Source organism: Staurois parvus, unplaced genomic scaffold (assembly GCF_062004578.1).
Source record: "Staurois parvus isolate SC_StPar_1 unplaced genomic scaffold, SC_StPar_1.0 ptg000087l, whole genome shotgun sequence".
NCBI lineage: Eukaryota > Metazoa > Chordata > Amphibia > Anura > Ranidae > Staurois > Staurois parvus.
The window spans coordinates 12,068,517-12,095,202 of NW_028317883.1; the positions used below are offsets into that span (position 1 = coordinate 12,068,517).

General features: G+C 42.0%; 1 protein-coding gene across 3 annotated transcripts in view; it reads right to left on the minus strand.

The window, feature by feature from the left end:
* Positions 1–26,686, minus strand: part of ALG9 (ALG9 alpha-1,2-mannosyltransferase) — a 221,752-nt gene that overhangs the window by 19,365 nt on the left and 175,701 nt on the right. For 2 of the 3 annotated variants that reach the window (XM_089670179.1, XM_089670178.1), the window contains exon 14: positions 17,896–18,023. The exons of the other annotated variant lie outside the window; for it this stretch is intronic. In XM_089670179.1, coding sequence (XP_089526305.1) covers positions 17,896–18,023 — 128 coding nt within the window. The remainder of the gene's footprint in view (positions 1–17,895; positions 18,024–26,686) is intronic. 3 annotated transcript variants of the gene reach the window in all.

Sequence of the window (26,686 nt, forward strand, 5' to 3'; positions counted from 1 at the left end):
TATAAATTGCAAGTAAACAGCAGAGGAGAAGCTGCATAGCACGCAAGGAAGCCAAGAAGTTGATGAAAGAGATGGCCATCAGACAGGCAGCACTGACAACATGAAAGGAGAAATTTCAAGTAAGCTTATATTGGATTGTCAAATATCACTACTGTTTGTTTTGCTATTACAACATTGATGTTTTATATTGAAAAAGTATACTGTGATCAAAGAATTATACACAGTAACAACCTACGCTAGGAGAAATGTAAATGGTAAAAAAGCAGCTGACAAGAATGTTGGCAACAAATAACTAATAACGTATAACAACATGCAGTGCTAGGTACCAAATATACTAAAAGGAGATATATTCCCAAGAACAGTAACTCGAATGTCAAAACAAAGTTCATGTGTTATAAGGTGCAGTTCTCAGAATATGTCCATATGATGCAGCTGGAGGTCATATAAACCACGTGTCAGAAGAGGTAAAGGTGCTTGAAAAAGAAGGAATCCTCAACCATCAACCAACATACACAGCTTCTTAATGGAAAACAATGAGCACAAATCAAGCGGTCAAAAAGCACATATGGTATATATGGATGACTGGGGATCTCAAGAGATCTCTCCACCATTCTCTTTTTCCACTGCGGCTTAATCCAAGATATAAGTCTAGCATTAAGCCAGGAAGATTACCTAATATTCTCAGATGTATATATACAAAGAAAAGGCAACGCGGAAATGGAGTAGACCATCCTCGAGGAGAAAATTGCATAGTCCCAGACACTGACACCATACTGTCAGGGAGCGAGGAGCCAGACACACAAGGAGGTGCAATTAAAGGTAGGTTTATTAATATAAAAATAAGACAAGAGTCTATGCAAGTCCAACAGCGGAAATCGTAGCCAAAGCCGGGATCAAGAGCCAGGAAGAATCGTCGCCAGAGCCGGGATCAGGAGCCAGAAAGAATGGTCGCCAGAGCTGGGGTCAGAAGCCAGGAGGAGTCTTAGCCAAAGCCGAGTCGGTATCCAGGAAAGCAAAGAGTAGCTAAACAGGAGCTTGTTTCTGTGCAAGAGACAGGACATGAATGCAATGGACAGTTACAAACAGCAGACTTATATGTGATAAGCCGCCACCTCTTGGGTGAGGAGCCGCAGAGGACTGAAAGCATAAAGGATCCCAGAATGCTTTGCAGACACCTAAGATGGATGCCAGCACATGGAGCAGCACAGCCCTGAGAAAAGGTAGGACCTTGACACATACCCACAGAAATGCTGAGGCCCCTCCCACCCAAACCTATTACAGGCCTTTGCTAGAAATCTGGGAAACCAACACGTAGCCCCAAGATTAGAAACTATCGGTGTTCATATGACTCCAAGGACTACCAAAACATTTTTAAAAATTGCCCTTCCCCTATGCTAGTAAGTTTCTCCTTAAGATCATACAACAATGTCTAGCAGCGACCATTGAAAGGCAATTGCCAATTGTTCAAGCTGGCTTCATTCAGGCCCATGGCACTGGGACCATATCACAAATGTGCGACAGATCATTGAAAAAATGCTATGATATAAAAAAAAAAACATCCACATATGCTTCATCAAGTATAAGAAAGCTTTTGACGGTGTCAACTTAACAGTCACTGAACACAAATCAATAAGCCACTGTGGGAAAGCTGATTGGTTCAAGACAGAGAGGGGAGTACGGCAAGGTTGCATTCTTTCCCCTCTCTTGTTCAACCTGTATGTGGAAACAAGCTGGAGCTTGAAGAATCAAAATTGGAGTAAAGCTTGGCAGAAGGAACATCAGTACTCTTCGATACACTGATGACACCTTTTCGCAGAACCCGAAGATGGCCTGAAACACCTGATCAAAATGATCAATTGAAAAAAAAAAAAGAGAAGTTTGGCCTCTCCTTGAACATCAAAAAGACCAAGATCATGACCAAGGAATGGATACATTAAAATAGCAACTGACAGTGAGGAGATTGAATGTGTGCAGCATTTCACTTTTCTGAGACTGCATATTGATTGAACTGGTGACGGTAGTTCAGAAATAGAGCACTGGGTCACACAGCAATGATGAACACAAACTAATTATGGAAAACCAAGAATGTTGGCCTGGCAAAAAATAATGCTATGGTGCATTTCATGGACAGTAAAGAGAACAATGCAAATATTGGAGTGCACATAAAACCAGACATTTCACCCACCGGATGGCAAATGACAGAACTCACTTACTGTGGACACGCAAGCGATCAGACTCACTGGAGAAGGCAATCTTGCTTGAATAGGTTAGCAGCAAAAGGAAGACAAGCAGCCAAATAACGTCAAGGTTAGACACCAGCCAGAACATAAATGAAATAAAGTAGGGAGAGCTGGCCCATAGAATCGCTAGGATTTGAACACGAATTGACGAACAACATCATTATCAATGGTGTTCTGCCTTACAATATAAAGTTTCTCTGAAAATGATTTTTTTTTTATCTTTTAAGGTAAAAAAGCACATTTTAGGAAGGTTATCTTAAAAAGAAGCATTAAAAACAAATCCACCTGTACATGCATCAAAACGAATAGATCCGTTTAATTGTATGTGTTTGCAAATGCAGTCAATATGTTTCTTGAGCAATGACGCATACAAATATTCCCATAAACACTATGTGTACAAAAGAAATAATTCTCTAGATTTCCTGGTACTATTCCACGTCATTCAGAATATTTTCTATAGTTTCTTAACTTCTGGTTCACAGTTACAAGCTAGTGAGAGCTTAAAACGGTCTCTCTGGATTTTTCCACTCAAATATGTTTTACAAAATAATTTAAAAATGGCAAAGTACAAAAATGTTTCTGTTTAAAGTGCTAGATCACTTCAGGCTGGTCCCTTTTGCAAGTATAGCTATGAAAAACATTAAAAATAAAGGGCCTATACTATTTAAAATCCAGTAATACAAAGTCTTACCCTGCTCTTTACATGCTCAGTTGCTCTCTATGTTTAGGCACTGCATTGAATTTGTAGAGGCTTGTCTAACAGCCTAAAGATTTACTGCTGCTGCTCAGGACTTCAGCAAAATGGCAGCGTCCCGCAAGAAGAAACAGGAACAATGCTGCAAGCAATTTCCAGCACACACTAATTTTGGTAGCATAATTATTAATGGGGAATGTATGTTTCTTCTTAAAGAACATTTTTTTAAAATCAATTTGTTATGAATAAAATTTCACTTAAAAGTAAATTATTGCAGTAATGCACATTTTCCTAGCTTTTATTGCTTTAAAGGCCATGCAAATTATAGAAAAGAAACCTGTTGATCTGCCAGAAATGCACACAACTCCTAATTGCTATTTTTGTAGACTGGCACCACATGCATGTTTCCAGATTAAATTGTATCCACCCTGCCTAGCTGTCTGTTGTTAAAATACTTACTGTCCCACTGTCCTCATCTCAACGACACAAGACAGTGTTTTGTAGTTCATGGCTAGAACTGGGAGGACCCCTTGAGATAACTGCACAGTTTCAAGGGAAAATAGATATACAATTTTTCCAGGGACATTATAGCTATACACAGTATTTATACACTCAGCTTTGGGTAGAAGCTACTGGTTCAAATCACCCCTTCTTGTGGAATTGGTATGCTCTAGTGCCAAAATTACCAGTAATACAAGCTCTGGCAAGCTATACTTCTTGCTGCAGGCTTGATCAAAACAGTTTAATCATGTGCCCACTAATGGAAAACAATGGGAGTCTATGACAGAGGTTTCAGGGGTACAATTCCCCAGCTGTGTTGCCAAATTTGTAAGATGTTGACAGGAAACACAGGCAACAAAAATACCCTAATATGGCTTTTACCCTTCTCTATTCTAATAATATGTTTTGGCTACAGACACAAATTAACCAATTATACAAACAACTTTTCGTAAAGGAATTCTATACTTACAGAACTTAAAGCAGAACTTCACCTTAACTGCTTCCCGTCCACCCAATAGCAGAAATATATATACGTGATTTTGCATTACTGGGTACGGGGCGTGCGCAAACCGCACACGTGCCCTACCCGCGCTGCCTTTCGTGGCTGCGGTTTTCAATCTCTGGGTCCTGCCTGGTGATTACTTGCCGGCGCCCGGTGATTTCCAAGGATCTCTGATGGGGAGAACTGTTTTGTTTGTTAACAGTTCTCCTCCCTGTCAGCTTGGGCACACTGCTTTGGATGTCTGTGCACATCAGACATCCAAAGCAGTGCGAGTACAGTGAAGCACACTGACACCACCCCCTAGTAAAACACTCCCAGCAAAATTAACTCTTTGATCACCCCTCATGTTAACCCCTTTCTTCCCAGTGCCATTAGCACAGTGTCAGTGCTTTTTTTTTTTTTTTTTCCCAGCACTGATCACTGTATTGGAATCACTGGGCATGTCAGTGACACAAAGTCCGTTCCCCCCAGTGTCAAAATGCCCGCCGCAGTCCCGCCATAAGTCGCTGATTGCCACCATTACTAGTAAAAATAAAAATCCCAGTATATATACCACCATTTGTAAATGCTATAACTTTCAAGTAAACCACTTAATTTACTCGTATTAGGATTTTTATTTAGCAAAGACATGTAGCAGGATACATTTTTACATAAATTTATGAGGACGTTTGATTTTTTAAAATATTTTTTTACTGGACATGTTTATTAGCAAAATGTCAAAAATATTGTTTTTTTTCTTAAAATTGTCTTTTTTTTATAGCGCAAAATATAAAAAAATGCACAGGCAATCAAATGCCACCGAAAGGAAGCTGAATTAGTGGGAAAAGGGTGTAAATTTAATTTGAGTGCAGCGTTGCATGACCGCGCAATTGTCAGTTAAAGTAACGCAGTGTCATAACACAAAAAAATGTCTTGGTCAGGAAGGAGGGTAAATCCTCAGGAGGGCAAGCGGTTAAAGTGATATTAAAGGCAATTTTTTTTTATAAATAACAAACATGTTATGTACCACTTACCTTCTCTGAGCAGTGCTTTTGAACACAGCAGCCCCAATCCTCCTCTTCTGGCCCCACCCTCCTGGCGAGTGCCCAAAGAGCAAGAAGCTTGCTAGTTAATATGCTGATGCCGGGGGCCCAAATACCAGCAAAGAACCTGCCCAGGTGAGGACAGTGCTGAATCCCTGGACAGATAAATGCCTCTTTATTAAAAGTCAGCAGCTACGGTATATGCAGCTGCTGACTTTTCATAAAAGCAAAAAAAGACTGAAGAACCTTTAATTCCAGCTACTAGGAAATTTTGATGACATTTGAAATTTCTTCATATTAAGAATGGGCCATACGCCAATCAAAGAGTTTAGGAGCCCAATAGGAGGTGAGATGACAAGAGCTTCCACAAATGCATTGTGTGAGAAGATGAGGGACATGAAGAGGTGAGGCACCTACTGATGCTGAACCATGACAAACACAATGCAGCAAGAGTGAATATGTAATGATGCTACAAAACTCAGTTAAGGAAATAATCCATAAAAAATAACACATATAGTAGCATTTAATTAAAAAAAATGTTGCCTTTATTAGAAATATTTAGAAAAACTAATTTTCTGTTTACGCAATCTTTTTTAGGTCTTTAATTGAAAGGCACAATGCCAGCTGATTCTAAAAACTGTCACAGAAATAATGTAGAAAAGCAAACCCAGAGGTTAAATCTGTCTGAATTCAGGGTTGTCTTTTGTGCAGAGAGTAGCCTAGAGTAAGACTATGTGTCCTCCATGGAAAAAAAAGCAATACAGCATACGTAAGTAAGTGCGTCAGAAGGGATTAAGAAGCACAGCTGCCTGCAGAGACTGTAGAACACTGGGGCATCTTATGGTAGTGCTGCACAAAGCCTACAAGGGAGCCTAGCTGTGACATGTGATTAATGATGCAGAGGACTTTAGCAGACGTGTGTCTTATGGTTCAGTGCTAGCGGGCTATGAGTAACAGAACAACATATAGATTGATATCGTTGACTGATGTAAATGAACAACGCATCTTATGCATTTCTGGCAGTAGATGAGGATTAAGGATATTTAGAAACTTGGTAATATAAAGTTTTATTTGCCCTTCTGTCTGTAATTTTGCTGCTCACCTATGTTTTAAAATGATTTTCTACTTGGAACAGGGATGTGAGGTAAGCCCAAATAGTGAACACTTTTTCCCACTTGTTTTGCATGTTTCCATTTGATTACGGTGGATTTTCACACTGTATCTGCTGACTGTTGGTTATTACCTGGTTCTAATAACTTTCTAGCTGTTCTGTAAAATATAGGCAAATGCACGAATTCAACTTTAGCATACCTTGCATTAAAAAGAGGAAATTAGACATTTGCACAATGAGCTGCAAGAATCTGCAAAGCATTTGAAGTGTTTTGAACAACTTTCTTAAACCCCCCCTCAAAAGCTAGGTTATACTTCCGTAGCCAACTCGGCTCATTTCCTTTTCTCAATACTGGCTCTGTAGACTCTTCTGACCCTGTCAGCATCTAACAGCTTTTCAGAATGTTCTGCACATAGCATATGGTAATATATTATTGTTTCAAATTCTCACCAAGTAAAGCAAACAATGACTTTATAATACATTGTGATGGTATCCACACAATCTCAGAACCAAGTAGAAAAAGGGCATTTTAAATAAAGCTTTAATATAACTCACATAAAAGACATCATACATAATTTAAAAGCAAGAAAAGATAACATTTAAAATAAATCAGTGAACAGTTAAAGCAATACCTGAAACCCTGCAACCATTCTAAAGATAGAATGTGTACCCAATATACATTGCCTCTTAGTTTAAAATCGCATGAAGCTAGATTCACCAGGCTTCTCACATTGCTTCTTGGTAGGCCTGCAACCTCATGTCACGTTGTACATATTGGCAATATTAAAGAAGGTTGTGCTGGAAATATGGAAGATGCTAGGCCTGCTGCCGCCTATGAATCAACTTCTGTACAGGGGCGGACTGACAACTCATGGGGCCCCCGGACAATAGGGGATCATGGGGCCCCTGTGTCCTCGCCCACACTCAAACCACACCCAAAAAAGCCTATGAAAGGTACCAGGGGCATCTCATGGGGCCCCCTACTGACCCCGGGCCCTCGGGCAGTGCCCGAGTTCCCAAATGGTCAGTCCGCCCCTGCTTCTGTACATACTGCAAGGAAACAGCCTTGCCCAGCTGTGAGAGCCAATTATGAATAAAGTCAAAGCTATTAACCTCCGCTTTTGGGGGGATTATTAGATTGAAAGAAAAACATTAGCATTTTTCAAGAATCACTTAACAAATGTTACACAAAAGTGATCACTTATCACTTTTGATTAAGCACTTTTTGAAAGTTTACTTTTAGGTTGTTCTTGGAAAACTGCTGAAATTTGTTTATCGATATTGATGATTGTAATAAACCCTCCAATACTTTCATATGATTAAAACAGGACACTGACTGTGATGTATGTCTTTATCATTTTTAATTTCTAGTTCTTTGACTTGAAGCACAATACATGCACAACAAGTTGAAAAGGGGACTTGAAGCTTTTCCATGTATAGCCATAAACTTAAGCTCTTGATAGTCATTTTCATGGTTTCCCAAGCCACCTATCATGAGTTTAAAGCTCCTATACCATGTTGTGGTCCTGCCCATGAGTCTCCTAGTTTAATGGAATACTTCCAATCCTACACTTGCAGGTGAAACCCCAAACTATCTCAAGTGGCTACCCTGAAGAGGAGTAGTTTCTGTACTCCAAAATGTGGATGTCCACACTTCTCATTGCATGATAAAGGCTTGCTATATGCAGGGAACACTGTGAGAATAACATGGTGCGAGAGATATACCATAAATCTAGACCAGTCTGCTGTACTGATAGGATCTGCTGCACCTTTTATCCCTAAGTCAGGCAGCATACATTCAAGGCAGTGGAAAACAATTCCAGTTTCTCCAGTGAAGTAAAATGACAGAAAATCTATGCATATCTCTGTTTGGCTGTTTGGCTGTTAGTGCTCAATATCTTATCCTTTTGAGACTTGAGTATTTCAAGCTTTGTTTTAAGTGAGCCTATTTCTTCCAAAATATCAGGCTATGTATGGCCAGCCGAACTTCCACATTCCTATAAATCTCCAGGATCATTCTGATGAAACATTGAGTACGGCTTTAGCTGATAGCTGAGGTAGGAGAGCTCTAAAGAATTTAATCTTGTATGCAGTGCAGTAGGGGTTAAGGGATTGTCAGAAGAACCTTGGGCGCTTCAGCAAGAGAGAAGGGGGTGCTAAAAGGGTGAAAACTGCAACCTAATGTAGTTCACAGCTCTTGGGGAGAGGGTGCGCATGATCTGGCCTTTCACCTTAGTTTCTAAATGATCTTATCCCGACACTGCTACCGTGTTTCCCCGAAAATAAGACACTGTCTTATATTTTTTTTGGCTCAAAAAAACACACTAGGTCTTATTTTCAGGGGATGTCTTATTTTTCCATGAAGAAGAATACGGTACACATTTATTGTTAAATGAAAATAAAGGAAATTTATTACCTGTATACGGTACGGTAGTAGTCAACACAAACCAGACAAACTGTGAATCCTACAGTATCAAGAATTAACTCATTTATTCAATGACAATCATGTCATCATCTTCTGGAACATCATCATAACAATCATCATAACAGGCAGTGTCACCAGAGACAGACCAGCACTCACCACCTTCGCCGCGTCCCGTCCGCTCTGATCCTCCTGTTCTTCTACACGCATCTGCAAAAGTCTCCTCCTCTCTCCCGCCCCGCGTTCACCGCTTACTCCGACCTCTGCTCCGCCTCCACACAGCAGTGACATCAGGACTCCGCGTAACGTCACTGGTTGCTAGACGCCAGTCGGGGCGGCCCTAGCAACCAGTTTACGGTAAATTAATTTTCATTCCGTTACAGAGCCTAGGGGGGCCTTATTTTGGGGGGATGCCTTATATTTCACCCAGAAGGAAACCTGTAAGTAGGTCTTATTTTCTGAGGATGTTTTATTTTCGGGGAAACATGGTAGTACATTATTATTTTAATAGGAAATGTTTATTTTTATTTCTTACCACAGAGTCCATGGCCATCTCTGCAAAAAAGACAAAGAAACCCTATTGACCGGGCCCACCTGTCCCCTATAATATAAAGCTACTTAGCAGTATAATTTGAAATGCTTTCATTTAAATAACTCTGTGTCCATAGCTTACAGTAAAAAGGAAATTATTGAAGTCAGGAATTTTAGACCACAGGAAAACAAATTCACATTTTGTATCTAATTATTAAAATCTAAAATATATGATGCTGCCTGTCTTATCAGAGGGCTTACAAAGAACATGGTATTGGCAAAGCTACAAAAGAGTTCATTAGCTGCAATCAATGCAGGGTGCCACAGTGTGCGCTAATCCCATTTTCAAGTACTAATATCTGCTGGTTTGTGTTTTGACCAGACCAGCGTCTTCTTCAACTTGATCCTATTAGGGAGCCCTGGGACCTGACAGCTCCAACTGTGAAGGTGAACGGCAGGAATTCTAATCACTTCGTTACCTTGGCAACCTCCCTGACTTTTTCCTCCTGATTGCTCGACCTGCAGCTGCCGATAAAGAATACATATCTGCACATTACGCTGCACATTGCCCTGCTGTGAACACTGCATTTGCTGCCTGGTTCTACTATCCGTCTGCACATAGAAAACAGTGTGCACAACAATTACTGTTCAGGAATAAAACTCGGAGTTTGCTCCATGAAAATCTGTAATACTATTAACATGTGTATACAGTATGTACATTCCTATTTAGATCAACAGCTACAAACAATCATGGATCAACAAACACTCTCAACAGACTAGTAAATTAGCATATGGGGCAAAGGGCTAAAGCTGGTTATGGATCTACAAGGTAGGAAAGTAGTACAGGTATCATAGTTTTGAGGCTTTTTGCTCATTTGATTGTCCAGCTTAGTCTGGCCATAGATGGATCGAATCTCGGCCAGTCCCTGCTGAACCGGCCGAGATTCAAACCACCTATGGGCAGGCTGATTGTACCCAATTCAATTGCTGTATGACTTGGGTACAACCAGCCTGTCAGATTTTTCATGCGATTATTGCAAGCAGCTATAGCTCCTAGCAATATTCACTGTGTTCTCCAGGGGTAATCGAGCAATCTTCTTCCCTGCAACCTGTAGCTGCAGTAAGGAAATTTGCACCACATATGGCTGGCTTTAGTCTATGGAAAAGCAAAATACATCCTTAATCTCAATTTGCAGGCCTGTCTAGCAGTATGGAACCATGACACACACACACGCACTATATTGCCAAAAGTATTGGGCCCGCCCTCCAAATCATTGGAGTCAGGTGCTCCAATCACCTTCATGGCCACAGGTGTATAAAATCAAGCACCTAGGCATGCAGACTGCTTCTACAAACATTTGTAAAAGAATGGGTCGCTCTCAGGAGCTCAGTGAATTCAAGCGCAGTACTGTGATTGGTTGCCACCAGTGCAGTAAGCCCATCCGTGAAATTTCCTTGCTAATAAATATTCCCCAGTCAACTGTTAGTGGTATTATAACAAAGTGGAAGCAACTGGGAACAACAGCAACTCAGCCATGAAGTGGTAGGCCACGTAAAATGACAGAGTAGGGTCAGTGCATGCTGAAGAGCATAGTGCCAGAAGTCACCAACTGTCTGCAGAGACAATAGCTAAAGACCTCCAAACTTCATGTAGCCTTCAGATTAGCACAACAACAGTGCATAGAGAACTTCATGGAATGGGTTTCCATGGTAAAGCAGCTGAATCAAGCCTTACATCACCAAATGCAATGCAGAGTGTCGAATGCAGTGGTGTAAAGCACGCCGCCACTGGACTCTAGAGCAGTGTAGACGTGTTCTCTGGAGTGACGAATCATGATTCTCTGTCTGGCAATCTCATGGACGTGTCTGGGTTTGCTGGTTGCCAAGAGAACGGTACTTGCCTGACTGCATTGTGCCAAGTGTAAAGTTTGGTGGAGGGGAGATTATGGTGTGGGGTTGTTTTTCAGGGGTTGGGCTTGGCCCCCTAGTTCCAGTGAAGGGAACTCTTAAGGCGTCAGCATACCAAGACATTTTGGACAATTTCATGCACCCAACCTTGTGGAAACAGTCTGGGGATGGCCCCTTCCTGTTCCAACATGACTGCGCATCAGTGCACAAAGCAATGTCCATAAAGACATGGATGAGCCTGTGCAGAGTTCTGACCTCAACCCGACAGAACACCTTTGGGATGAATTAGAGCAGAGACTGCAAGCCAGGCCTTCTCTTCCAACATCAGTGCCTGACCTTACAAATGCGCTTCTGGAAGAATGGTCAAACATTCCCATAGACACACTTCTAAACCTCGTGGACAGCCTTCCCAGAAGCGTTGAAGCCGTTATAGCTGCAAAGGGAAGGCCAACTCAATATTGAACCCTACGGACTAAGACTGGGACGCCATTAAAGTTCATGTGTGTGTAAAGGTTTTTCCTTTTTATTTTGTTGTTTTGTTTTTTTTTAACGTATATGCGTGTTAATGTTTTAAAAAAGTGTAAAATGTACAGTGCCTTGAAAAAGTATTCAAAAAATTTTGAAAATCATTTATCATTTTCCTTCCACTTCACAAATATGTGCCACTTTGTGTTGGTCTATCACATAAAATCCCAATAAAATACATTACATTTTTGATTGTAACATGACAAAATGTCTAGGGGTATGAATACTCTTTCAAGGTACTGTAATATATTATATAATTATATATGTACACTTGAGCAGTTACATTTGTTCATTTCATATGTAGGCTCAGTTTTCTGCTTTACATTGGTACCCAACAGCTCTGCTTTACTACTACTTTTCACAATGCAAATCTTTTAGTTGGTTGACACATTGAAAGCAGTGCAATCTGGTATAATAGACCTCTTAACAGTTGTTAAAAGAGTACAGTTATCCTTTAACTCGCATTTCCCACCACCAAGCATCACAAAGCATCTATAGGAAAACGCTAGAGGCCAGGCTGTGCATGCATTGTAGAATTCCCATTAATTTCTTTGGAAAGCCCATCCTCCATGTGTTCCAAATAGTGGATGGCCTTTCTATAGAATAATTGGGCATTTTAGTGCATCTGCACTGCCTATCTTTTCGTATGCAGGCTGTACAACTACCTGACATCTGTGTTATGATCCACAAGGAGCGGGACAGTTAAAGAATATGTAAACTCAACATTTCATGTTCCTGATATATGCCTGTAATACCATGTACTTGTATGAAAAGGTATCCTGTTCTCTTTGTATTGCTTCTTTTGTGTGAAATCCCTGATGTTCTTGCTGGTCCCTCTGCTTTTAGAACTGACCACACCAAGCAGGAGAGCACAGCATGGTCAGTTCTCTTGCTGTGTTGGAACTCAGTGTGTTCTCCTCCAATGATGAGACCTATGCTGATTCCCTCCCCCCCCCCACCCACCCACACCCGCCTGCACAGCTACTTGCTGGGAAGTTCAGTGTTCTGCTGTGTCTTCTCCCTGAGCTCCTCATGCAGCTGAGAACAGCTGAAAATCTCTGAGAACAGAGATTATGTGATCACTTATTAAAAAAAAGGGAAAAAATGTATTTATAATTTATTTTAAATTTATACATAAATGTTTTTCCTTTCATTTCGATTTTAAACTGAATGGGTTGTTTTACAGGGTGATGGTTTACAAGGCATACATGCGTAGATTTCTCCATCAGTGAGAATTAACCTCCCTAGCAGTATGATTATGTCAGTATTTCTGTGCTCAAAGCGGTACATTGTTTTCAATGGAAATATGTTGTTTTTTTATTTTAGGCCTGTAATTCCTAGGAATAACTCACTGAAATCTGTTTAAACAAGAGTCTAGTAGACATCCTGGGTGCAATAAAGTGTAATACATTACATCATAAATAATAATAAAAAAAAATATAATAATAAATTAAATAATGTAATCAAACACACAGAACTCTGTCCAAACAATATTATATAGACACTGCATATTCTAGAAAAAAATCACGGGTGTGGTATATGTTGAAACACGGGACTGGACAAAGTCCGACATCGCAATCAGGACAGTGGAACCTCGTTTCCTTGCGGATTTTTTTTCCACTCATCTTGCCGAGAGCAACATACCACACACATCCATGTAGGTGCTGCCTTTTTTTGGGTTGGTGGGATGTGGTCCATAAAGTGATGTCCAGTCAGGCGTTCTGAGTTGAAAACTGCCACAGCATGTCGTACGAATCTACCCACAGACACTGATGGTGTTTGAGGAAAATGGATTCCGCAGCTTTCCAGATAAAGTCTGCATGAAGCACAGGCTTTTCACTGTTTTTGCGGAACAGAATGTAGGCATTCCACAAGCACTGTTCCAGAAGATGCCAGAAAATCTTTTTGTAATATTTCCTCTGCTGCTTTCTCATCGCCGGACAGAAAGTCATAGCTTGGTCAGCTCAGTCGACACCTCCCATGGTGCTATTGTAGTCAATAACCTGGGGCTTCGGATAGTTTTTCCCACCTTTTCATTGTACCATCCCTGTGGAGGCATTGAGAATGGTACTCATTAGGCACACATCCTTCTTGTCCCGCCATCTCAGTGCCATCATTTTGCCTGTCAGGCAACTATTTCTCCAGGCTTCAGTTTGGTTTTTCCAAACATTGATGGCAGGTTGCGTCGGTTAGCCTGAACGGTTCCATAGGCATCTGTTTTGTGCTGCAGAAGAACCTCGTAAAGTTCTGGAGAGGTATAGAAATTGTCCGTTATTACACAGTAGGCTTGGTTCAGCAGAGACTCAATCGGTGACAGGACAGAAGATGTTGCCATTCCATATTTGCTGTACTTGGGATCAAATTTAGTTCCTTTGCCAGTGTATATAATTGTGTTTCATATGTAGCCGGTAGAAGATTCGCACAGCAGGTGCTCTCTTCGATGCAATATACTGTATCCAGCTGAGCCTTCCTTTGTAGGCCATTAGACTTTCGTCTATACTAATGTCTCAAATTGTTCCAAAATTTTTTTTTAGCTTGGGAGCCGGATGAGTTGTTTCATCATAATCATCATTGTTTGCGAAGTGCAAAAATTTCATAAGTGAAAAGCTGTACTCCAACATGATTGTAACAAAGAACAGCATGGCGAGCATTTTGTTGGTGGTCCAGTACCACTTCTGCAGTGGTTTCCCCACCACTCCTTGTAGAATAATTAGGCAGAGAAACAGCCAAATGTCCTCTTTGGTCACAGGTTCCCACGTTCTGCTTCATGAAAACCTGCTGTGTGGAGCAGCTAATTGTTGCACTGCGTACCTATTTGTCTCCGTCATGATTATTTCAATAACCTCATCAGTCAGAAACAATTCTAAGTATGCCAAGGGGTTGTCAACGTGGACTTTCATATCAGGTGCGCCGGTAAACGGAAATCTTGGTGGCGCTGGTGTACCCCAATCAATAGTGCACCACGTTCGCCACAATTCAAAACTGCACTATGGATATATCTGAGGTAATGTTACAACGTATGCACTAGAGTAACACTTTATTTTGACACGGGTCTATTTTTAAAACTCCCACCTCCCGCAAGCCCCGCGCCGGCTGTCTCACGCTGATCAGCGTGAGATAGCCGGAAAGGAGACAGGGGACGGTCGGAGGGGATGGATTGAGGCGACTGCAGGACCCTGATCGCAGGACCAGGTATGTATTTTGCGGTGACCCCGCAACTGGCTCGGGGTTACCTCTTTTGACAGCTAGATTTAACCCTGAGCCAGACTCGGGAAAACTGCTAGGGAGGTTAAAAAATCTCAGCTTATGGTTATTCAATTTAAGCAGCATGACACCTGCGGATGCTTGTTATCTGAACAGTGACTACAAATGATTGGATTCAGTCACTGCTTGGGTGACAATATTCTACCCTGTTCAATAAACTCCATTTTTTTTAATGAAGTTTGTTGAGCCGGGTAGTGTCAGCAGGGCCACCCACGGCTTGAATTTTGGCCAATTCAGCGAGAATTGGACAAAACGTTGGTCCTGCTTGGCCAGTGTAGTGTAGAATCCTTTAGTGTGCAATTCCTCTGTGACAGCTCCACTGTCCACTTTGGGCAGTCTCTCAACTTTGGGATTAGACCCTTATTATACAAAGGTCTCAAGAGCATGGCCTCTTAAATCATAGGTTTAAGCATTCTTAATGGATCCAATCAATCAGGCATATAGGCGTTAAAAAGACAAAAGGAAACACATGCTTGAGAACTTTGTAGTGAGGGACGAACCCCAAAGATGAGCGGGTGCTCAAAGGGGATGGTGAAGGTTTCATGGAAGGATTGCACATGGTCAATTTATGCACATGAATATCTGGGCTGTTATTTTTTTGGGACGGAGTTACCATTAAATATTGACATTATGAATATTACTTTGTCATGGTGTCTGAGTCACTGGAGTAAGTTATGTTCTGTATTTTATCATTATTTTTAATATAATATAATGCACATTGCTTTGAGAGCTTTGCACTTTTTATATTTTGTTTTTCCTGGAGGGCAGCACTTAATATATGGAAGACAAACTTGTTCACTTGCAAGGCATTTCTGCTTTGTGGCACTAGGGTCATTGCTTTGAACACCAACCATGCCACTACTTGCATAGAGTTTGCATGCTCTCCCCTTGCTTGTGTAGGTTTCCTCCAGGTGCTGCGGTTTCCTCCCACACTCCAGAAACATGCTGGAGTTTTAACTGGCTCCTGTCTAAATTGGCTGTAGTATGGGTATGTGTGCATGTATCTCAGATTGTAAGTTCCTTAAAGTGTTACTAAGCCCAGGACCCTGCATTCACTATATCTGGTCTCCCACAGTACACAGAACATGGACATGCAATTATTTTAGTAAATATAAACTGCTAAATAGCTTTTCTCATCAGCAGTTAGAGCAGTCTTGTGATGTCTATCAGTGTCCCGCAGAGCATATATTAAAGTTTGGAGGAGGAGTTTTTGCTCTAGGAGGATGCAGAACCCCTGACTGGGCAGTGCTGATTGGCCCTGTGCAGATCACATGCAATCTCCCAAGGGAACAAAAAACCTCTCTAGTAATACACACCAAGCTGAGCATGTGCAGAGTGACTCCACACGATGACTTATCAGGAGATAAGAGGGGGACACTGGAAGAAGGGGAGGATCAGAGAAGACAGGATCAAACAGCCTTTTTACACAATGCATAGGATTAACCCTTTGGATTCCACAGTGGGTATATCAAGTATGCTTTACTGCATATACAGACTGATTTTACTGTTGTGGGTTTAGTAACACTTTAAGGGCAGGGACTGATGTTGAGTGTGCAATATATGTAAAGCACCGCGTACAAATTAAAAATAGAAAAAATTTAAATTATGAGTTACATGCTAAACAATACGCTGAAAGAATATGTTTAAAAGAAAAGAATTGCTGTGTCTCTAATAAATCACTGCCCACACTGTTAAATATGTGCCCATAGCTACACTTGAGCAGACAGAATGAGTTAATCCATGCAGTAAGATTTGCACGCTGGGTTGTGTGCCGAAGCATTGAAACTGATGAAATCCATGCAGCTGAGGAGCTGTCTGTCTTGTATTCTAACTTAAGCTGAGACGTAGGCTTTTTACGTCAGCGCTGTGCCTTACTCTGACAAATGGCAGAAGGACAATGAAAGCCATGCTGAGCGAAGCTCTTTTTTTTTTCCTTTCTGGGCCACTTGGGACCAGAAAGCAAAATGCTTGTCTGATCTCCAGAGGGGGATGTGGAGCTGTCTGCGTATTGGGACTATATATGTAATGAATAGCAATGCCATAACCTCAGGAATCAGAACACTGTTCTCTACACCTGAGGGGAGAGCAGTGACGCAAGTGCATAGAAATAAATAAATAAATAAAATAAAATGATGGGACAGTTTTGTATTCTTCTCCTTATGGGAATGTGCACAGACATGGAGGTAGGACAACTTTTAGCTGCTGCCACTACACTTTGTGAGAGCATACATAAGTTAAGGTGCCCTTTATGACAATCACAAATTTTCCTCTGTCAGGAGCAGTCAGCCGTACCACCTGAATCAATTCCTGCAGCTTCTTCTATTATCTAACGGGAAGCCATTAAAAAACTTGTTACTGGAGTGTATGCATGAAGGCAGCAACTTTTCATCTTCATTTACAGGGCAAACCATACTTGTAACTTCTCTATAGCAATTTAAAATTATTTTATGCCAGGGTACTAAGGACGTCTGTATGGGTTCAACAGTTTCAGTACCCAGAGTCCAAATGTGGTTGTTGCTATGGCCACCAATGATCCACACTACATTATTCAATCAGTTAAGACATTTAGCAGCAATAAAGGAAATGAGGACTACTAAACAAAATATTCCTTTATGTAGGAAGTTGCTATTTAAATTAATAAATTATTAAAGAAAACACACCGCAACAGATGGCTACGTTATGTGACATATAGGTAATTTTGCTGTGATGCCTTTTGTGTTAGCTGCACAAAAGGACATTTGAAGGTGATATTAACAGTGCTCCTATAGAGACTACTAATAGAGTGTGATATCACTGAAGGAGATGTAAACACAATTACTAAAATACCATGCAAGCATTAGGCCTCGTTCAGATGGGCGATGTCACTCGTTCTTAGTTGCGTGCAGCAACATACAGAGGTAGATGCAGCAGTGGCACAGACACTACCATATGTCTGTGCAGCTGCAGCTTCTGTATCGATCTCCATAGACTGGCTGCATGCAGCTTGGGGAAATGAGCAAAGGTATTTTTTATCGATAGACACACATAGCCTGACTTGGGATTAAGTCTGCGCCAACAGGGGGCAAAGAAGAGGGAGGGGGGGGGGCAGACAGAGGCCTCCCTTATAAAGACAGAAATAAAATTTAACAATGTAAAAAAAAAAAAAAAAAAAATTAAATGAGGCACATATTCTTACCTAGAGGTATCCAGGAAAGGTTTGTAAGCTATGGCTACCCACTCCTCTTTTGTAGAATAGCGAGGCTCTCGTGTAGTTTCCCTGACTGTGTCCAGATCGACCAAATAATGACACTTACCAATATCAACCTGCAAGAAATTTAATGGGGGGAAAAAAAAACCTAATTAGGTTACATTAAAATCATTCTTGTCAAAATTGACAATTCAATGTTTCTTACGTTTTGGGTGAACATTGTCAGCTATACATAAAGTGTATGTCCAGCCAATGGTTTTTGTTTCTAATTTTGGATAGAATTAGAAAGGTTTAGAACCACTGTTGGGTGTTTAACAGCCATCCTGAATTCCATTAGAGAGATACTGTTGAAGTGACAATGGTTTTATTAGACAGTGTGAATCTCCAACAGCAATGAAGACATAAATAAAAAATTGTGTTTTTAGTAGAAAAGGAGTAACTTGGAAGTTGCTGCTTTATTGCTGTCTTGGGTCCCTATTGCAGATTTTCCCTCATATTTGTTTGGTAAAACCTTTCACTAGAATAGAAAGTGATAGGAAATCTCTTGAAGGCCTCATGCACAGAGCTTTTAAATTTCCCTCCAGAACGCCATTTACTCCTGGCAAAAAAGCAGCTTAAAAAATGGGCCCAAAGCCGCGCATTGCACATGCGGTTACTTTTATAGATTTGATTGGCCAGAATATTAATTTATTCTGGCCACTGGAATGAATGCTCAATCGCTAAACACATCTAGCGGTTACAAGCGACAAGTGTTTTTTTGTGCCCAAAAGCTACTCTCCTGAATGCACTGGTGATTTTTTTTTTCAGCTTGTAAACTTTCCTCTTCTAATCTGCTGTAAACACTTGTGTGCATGGACACATAAGCTGACATACAGGTGCTTTTACAGGCTGAAAAAAAAAATCAAAAGCCTGTATAAGAGGCGTGTGTGCATGAGGTCTTACAAAGCTTTGACTAGCAGTAAAAAAACTTGACAGAGTTTCTAACCTAATCTAAAACAAAAATGTTTTAGCTGGACTTGGACATTCATGAAGAGAAGATCTTTCCCCTTGAGATCCTGACTGCATCTTACCATTCCTGAAACACTTCTCTGTCAGTTTAGGCTAAGCAGAGGTGTTAGTGAGTGACTGATAGATCTGAGAAATAGTTCTTGACCCTTTGAAGAGAACTTGTCAGGGCAAATGTTACCTGTCATAGACAAGGCTTCTATCCAGTACTGGAGGATGCCTGCAATGGTAGCCTTCAGCATGTGATGGAATCTTTGGTTATGACAGCAAACAGCTGTATTGATAAGCTTCTATTACTGCCACATTGACTTTAGCCAGCTTTTCAGCAAAGACTGGCTGAATTTCGATCCATGTATGGACAAGCTTGTTGTACAGAAGTCAATCTACCGATTGACTTCTCCACAACCAACTTTTAGAAAATGTTCTGAATGATCAGCACCAGCAATACTGATCAGTGTATCCTGATGGTGGGGAAGTCTCCCAGGAGTGAGGCTGATGGGGTATTTGGGTTATTTTCTTTTCTGTTCAATCTGCTGGATGAATGAAGAAAAAAAACGAATGCCTTTATTTCTTTAAAATGAACTTACAAAGTCTACAACTTGAAAATTATACTGCTGACTGAATTCAGGCAACAAAAATTGCCTGCAAGCACATTTGTCATGATCCAAAATCCTTTCCTATACGCCTGGTAGTGCCTCGATTTTTTACCACAATCACCACCCAAAAAACAAACCAATTAAATGTGCAATAACAATGCTTTTGTTGGCTTGTGGATATTGTAATAAGATTAAGCTATAAATTGAAGTTAAAGCAGAACTCCAGGCACTTCTGTGCCTGCACTGCATAGGTTAACTGCACATTTTAGTCTAGGGGATAGCAGATCAGAGGTCCCTGAGGCTCCTGCTCCCCCCATGGTCTAGCAGTCTTGAGCGAAGGCCCTGAAGAAGAGGAGCCCCAATCCCCCAAAACCAATCATTTTTGAACTTTTAGAAACATATTAATGTCCTTTAGCTTGCTTACACAAATTTATTTACAGCACTCCTCACTCACCAACAAAATTCCTCCATGTTTTAGGGGATCTATGGACCCTTTATAAGCTACGTTACTACAGACAAGGTTTGTGCACTACCTTATCCAACCACCAACAGTTCTTAACTGTGTTCACAAATGTTTATTGAAGGTCAGCCCTCTGTTGCAGCCTTTTACCTTATGTCTTGCTGCAAAAGTTACAATGCTGCAATTTAATCACTGGAAGAAAAGAGACTGAGGGCTTGTCTGCACTAGCATCCACATCCTACCATGCCCTCCAAAGTACAATGAATTACAACTTTTTTTTTCCTTTAGGCTCTGTTCACACTAGTGCAATTACAGATGTGACTTGAGTCGCACAGAATCGAATGACAATGGAAATCACATTGTGTTGAATGGTGCCCATTCACATCCATGCAACTCAGCATGGTATGATTTTGAAAAAGGTTCCTGTACTGCTTTGGTGCAATTTCAGCATGATTTTTGTCCCATAGACCATAAAAGCCTTATCCAAGTTGCACTACATAATTTCACCTAAAAGTCTGACCCTGCCACTGCAGTGCAGGGTTGTGAACTGAAAACAGAGGACACAAGGCAATGTACCTTGTCTATGCATTAGGACTGCATTGGGCAAGGCTTCCTAGTGAAGCCGAACACATATTTTGTGAACTGGACCTGACAAAAATGCCTCTTTCTGCCTACAGCATACTGATTACATCCTTTTGGCATAGACAAAATCACCAGCATGGAGTTAAAATACTACTTTTTAATAATAAAAAGTAATTTTTTGTGAAAAATTATACTGTTGCTGCATATTGTGACACATCAGGATGGACCATTTTAATGCTCAGGAAAACCAAATGTAATCTGAAGAAGATAGAACAGACAATGCAATGAACTAGTATCACCTTTAGAACAGAATCTAAGCTGGAAGAATGAAAGATGATCCTTAGGTGCTAAGATTGATTAGAATGTTAAACAGCACTTAGAAAAAATCATTACAAGTGCCATAAACCTACCAAAATGACTAAACGCTGCAGCAACAAATTATTAGGCATGGCAGACCTTTCAGTTTTTGCTCTCCCTACTTTTCCAGACATATTTACACAGAAGTGCAAAAAAAGAAGGCGCAATATCAAAGCTTATTTTCTCTTTATCATTTTCCTTTCAGTTGGACTCTAGACGTCAGCTCCTGCTTGATAAAATATTATTTGTTGATGTTGGCCGGCAGTACAAAGATTTCAAAACTTGATCTCAGACTGGCCCACAGCTTTACAGTAACATTGCACAATCTACAGTTGCAAGAAAAAGTATGTGAACCCCTTGGGATTACGTGGAGTTTTGCATGAATTGGGCATAAAATGTGCTCTGAACGTCATCTAAGTCACAACAATAGAAGAACACAGTCTGCTGAACATAATACTACACAAACATTAGATATTGCCATGGTTTAATTGCACATAACTTGTAAACATTCACAGTGCACGGAGGAAAAAGTATGTGAACCTTTGGACTTAATAACTGGTTGACCCTCCTTTGGCAGCAATAACCTCAACCAAACGTTTCCTGTAGTTGCAGATCAGACCTGCACAACGATCTGGAGTAATTTTGGACCACTCCTCTTCACAAAACTGTTTCAGTGTAGCAATATTCTTGGGATGTCTGGTGTGAATCGCTCTCTTAAGGTCATGCCACAGCATTTCAATCGGGTTGAGGTCAGGACTCTGACTGGGCCACTCCAGAAGGCGTATTGTGTGCTGTTGCAGCCATTGTTTTGTTGAATTACTTGTATGCTTTGGGTCATTGTCCTGTTGCATCACCCATCCTCTGCGGAGCTTCAGTTGGCGGACAGATGGTCGTATGTTTTCCTGCAAAATGTCTTGATAAACTCTGGAATTCTTTTTCCCATCAATGACAACAATCCGTCCAGGCCCTGAGGCAGCAAAGCAGCCCCAAACCATGATGCTCCCTCCGCCATGTTTTACAGTGGGGATGAGGTTTTGATGTTGGTGTGCTGTGCCTTTTTTTCTCCACACATAGTGTTGTGTGTTCTTCCCAAACAACTCAATCTTGGTTTCATCTGTCCACAGTATATTTTGCCAGTAGTGCTGTGGAACATCCAGGTGCTCTTTTGCAAACTTCAAACGTGCTGCAATATTCTTTTTGGACAGCAATGGCTTCCTCCGTGGTGTCCTCCCATGTACTCCATTCTTGTTTAATGTTTTCCTTATTGTAGATGTGTCAACAAAAATGTTAGCATATGCCAGAGATTTCTGTAGGTCTTTAGCTGACACTCTGGGATTCTTCTTTACCTCATGCAGCATTCTGCGCTGTGCTCTTGCAGTCATTTTTACAGGACGACCACGCCTAGGGAGAGTAGCAACAGTGCTAAACTTTCTCCATTTGTAGACAGGCTGTCTTACCGTGGACACATGAACATCAAGGCTTTTGGAGATACTTTTGTAACCCTTTCCAGCTTCATGCAAGTCAACAATTCTTGATCGTAGGTCTTCTGAGAGCTCTTTTCTGCGAGGCATGGTTCACATCAGACAGTGCTTCCTGAAACCAGTAAACCCAAAACAGGTGTGTGTTTTTTAAGGGCAGGACAGCTGTCAGCAACACATCCAATATCATCACACTGATTGGAGTCAAGGTTGGCTCACTCCTGGCTCCAATTAGCTCTGGGAGAAGTCATTAAGCTAGGGCCTCACATACTTTTTCCTCCGTGCACTGTGAATGTTTACATGTTATGTGCAATTAAACCATGGCAACATCTAATGTTTGTTTAGTATTATGTTCAGCAGACTGTGTTCTTCTATTGTTGTGACTTAGATGACGTTCAGAGCACATTTTATGCCCAATTCATGCAAAACTCCACGTAATCCCAAGGGGTTCACATACTTTTTCTTGCAACTGTATGCCTAACTCATCTAACTTGGGTCTTGCTGCTGTAAAGTGTTAAAGTACTAAAATTCGGAATTTTTATGTCAGCAGTGACAGGAAAGGGTAACAGTAAGACTTGAGCCATATTGGCCAAAGCAAATACTGAGTAAAATATCCAAGGCAATATGTATGGTCATTTTTAAGGGCCGGAACACACTAGTTCCCATGTAATTCCAGTGCATTCCTGTGCAGTGCATTTGACGGCACATTCAACCTTAGACCCATCTCCCTGCTGCCATTTACTTCCAAGCTCCTTGAGCGCTTAGTCTACAATCGCCTAAGCGCCCACCTCACTGGCAACAACCTCCTCGATCCACTACAGTCTGGCTTCAGTCCCCTACACTCCACCGAAACCGCCCTACTCAAAATCACTAATAACCTGCTAACCGCCAAAGCTAATGGCCACTACTCAGTCCTCTTACTCCTCCACCTTTCCGCGGCCTTCGACACAGTCGACTACCCCCTCCTCCTTAATAAACTACACTCCCTCGGCCTCAGAGACTCTGCTCTCTCCTGGCTCTCCTCCTATCTATCGCAAAGCTCCTTCAGCGTTACCTATAATGATACCACCTTCCCCTCTCTGTTGGGGTCCCCCAAGGCTCTGTCCTCGGGCCCCTTCTCTTCTCCATCTACACCTCCTCCCTCGGCAAACTGATACACTCCCACGGCTTCAACTATCACCTCTACGCCGATGACACGCAAATTTACCTCTCCACCCCTCGCCTCACCCCTTCAGTCTCCGCCCGTATCACCCACCTACTGAACGACATATCAGACTGGATGTCGCTCCATTTCCTCAAATTGAACCTTTCCAAAACAGAGCTCTTGATTTTCCCCCCACCCTCTCCATCACGACCAACAATGCCACCATCAGTCCCACCCCACAAGCCAAAGTCCTAGGTGTCACTCTAGACCAGGGGTGGGCAAACTTTTTGACTTGAGGGCCGCAATGGGTTCATATATTGGACCCGGGGGCCGGACCAAGAGTAGATGAATGATGTGTATGTGTCATCCATAGTAAGTATAGTAATATTCCCCCATAGTAAGCATAGTAATTAATCCCCCATAGTAATTCATCCCCCATATAGTAATTCATCCCCCATAGTAATTCATCCCCCATATAGTAATTCATCCCCCATAGTAATTCATCCCCCATATAGTAATTCGTCCCCCATAGTAATTCATCCCCCCTATAGTAATTCATCCCCCATAGTAATTCATCCCCCACATAGTAATTCATCCCCCACATAGTAATTCATCCCCCATATTAATTCATCCCCCATATTAATTCATCCCCCATATAGTAATTCATCCCCCATATAGTAAGTCCCCCATATAGTAATTCATTCCCCATATAGTAAGTCCCCCATATAGTAATTCATTCCCCATATAGTAAGTCCTCCATATAGTAATTAATTCCCCATATAGTAAGTCCCCCATATAGTAATTCATTCCCCATATAGTAAGTCCCCCATATAGTAATTCATTCCCCATATAGTAAGTCCTCCATATAGTAATTCATTCCCCATATAGTAAGTCCCCCATATAGTAAGTCCCCCATATAGTAATTCATCCCCCATATAGTAAGTCCCCCATATAGTAATTCATCCCCCATATAGTAAGTCCCCCATATAGTAATTCATCCCCCATATAGTAAGTCCCCCCCCTGTGTCAATTCACTTACCTTTGGTCCGCGCGTTCCTCTCGTATTCCCGCGCCGTTCTGGTCTTCAGGGAGGACTGTGAGAGGAGTTCGTCACGCTGCCCCGCCTACATCCTGGCTGCCCCGCCTACATCCTGACAGCTGCAGAGTCCTGACGTCCGAGAGGAGGGAGGGGGGCGGCCATCCGAGAGGAGAGGAGGGGAGAGGAGGAGAGGAGGGAGGGGAGAGGAGGAGAGGAGGGAGGGGAGCGGGCGCCCGGCACACAGGAGAGCCGCATCTAAATTTGTAAAGAGCCGCGGCTTGCCGACCACTGGCCTTGCGGGAGCCTAGCTCCGCGGGCCGGATTAAAAGGTCCGCCGGGCCGTATACGGCCCGCGGGCCGTAGTTTGCCCATTGCTGCTCTAGACTCAGACCTGTCCTTCCAACCCCATGTCCAATCATTGGCAAACTCATGCAGGCTCCACCTCCGCAACATATCCAAAATACATTCGTTCCTAACCCCAGACACTACTAAACAACTCGTACACTCCCTTATTATCTCACGTCTGGACTACTGCAACTCCCTTCTCACCGGCCTACCTCATCGCAGACTATCCCCGCTTCAGTCTATCCGGAACTCAGCGGCCAGACTACCTCATCAAAGACTATCCCCGCTTCAGTCTATCCTGAGCTCAGTGGCCAGACTCATCCACCTTACCAACCGCTCTGCTTCTGCCACCCCCCCCCCCGTCATTCCCTAAACTGGCTCCCGATTGCCCAACACATTAAATTCAAACTACCAACACAGACATACAAAGCCATTCATAATGCTGCCCCAAACTACCTCAACGACCTGATACCCAAATACCACCCTACTCGTAATCTTCGCTCCTCACAAGACCTCCTACTTTCTAGCTCCCTGGTCTCCACCTCCCACGCCCGACTGCAGGACTTCTCCAGGACTTCCCCCATCCTCTGGAACTCACTACCCCAATCCATCAGACTGTCACCTACCCTCCTCACCTTAAGGCGCACCCTGAAAACCCATCTTTTCAGGGAAGCCTACCCCGCCCTCACCTAACAGCCGATCTCCTCCACTCCTCCTACCACTCCATCCCCCACAGCCACTTCCTCCTGTACCACTATCCCCTCCCTCCTAGATTGTAAGCTCGAAAGAGCAGGGTCCTTGAACCCCTTATGTTTTGTTACTGTATTGTCTCATGTTCTGTCCCCCACTCTAATGTACAGCACTGAGCAAATCTTTTAGCGCTATATAAATACTGTATAATAATAATAATAATCTGAACTGGATGCAAAGCGCACTGGACCATAGAAAAAGTTGTGCAAGCACTAGTTTTGCACAACGTACTGCACTAATTCACATGGTACTGCTGTACCATATGATCTGGTGCCCGCAAATGCACTGCATTTGTAATCTGAATTTGGGGTGCCATTAACAATATATTATATTATATGCAGCTCCATATAATCAGCAAACAGATGGCCCAATCCAGCAAAGAGACATCCCCATATATTAAGCAAAGAGACAGCCCCATATGTTCAGCAAAGAGATGGCCCAATCCAGCAAAGAGACACTCCATATAGTCAACAAAGACAGCCCAATCGAGCAAAGACCTCCCCATATATTCAAAGTGATGGCCCAATCCAGCAAAAAGACAACCCCCTTATATTCAGCAAAGAGATCCCCATATATTCACAAAAGAGACAGCCCCATATATTCAAAGAGACATCCCCATATAGCAAAGAGACGGCCCAATCCAGCAGAGATATTCCCAAATAATCAAAGACATTCCAGTGCAGCAAAAAAATTCTAATCCAGCAAAGAGGCATCCCCACATATTCAGCAAAAATACAGCCCCATATATCAGCAAAAAGACGGCCCAATCAAGCAAAGAGACATCCCTATATATTCAAAGAGACGGCCTAATCCAGCAAAGTGACATCCCCATGTAGCAAAGATAGCCCAATCCAGCAAAGAGAAATCCCTATACAACAAAGAGACAGCACACCTCCAAGCTCCGTTCAGCCATCACAGCTGTTCCCACTAAAGCAAAGCCTCCCTCTCCTCTCTGCTGAACATCGCTCCTACAAGCCTCCCCACCCCCATCTGCTGCACTAGGTCAGCGCTCTGAGGGGCCCC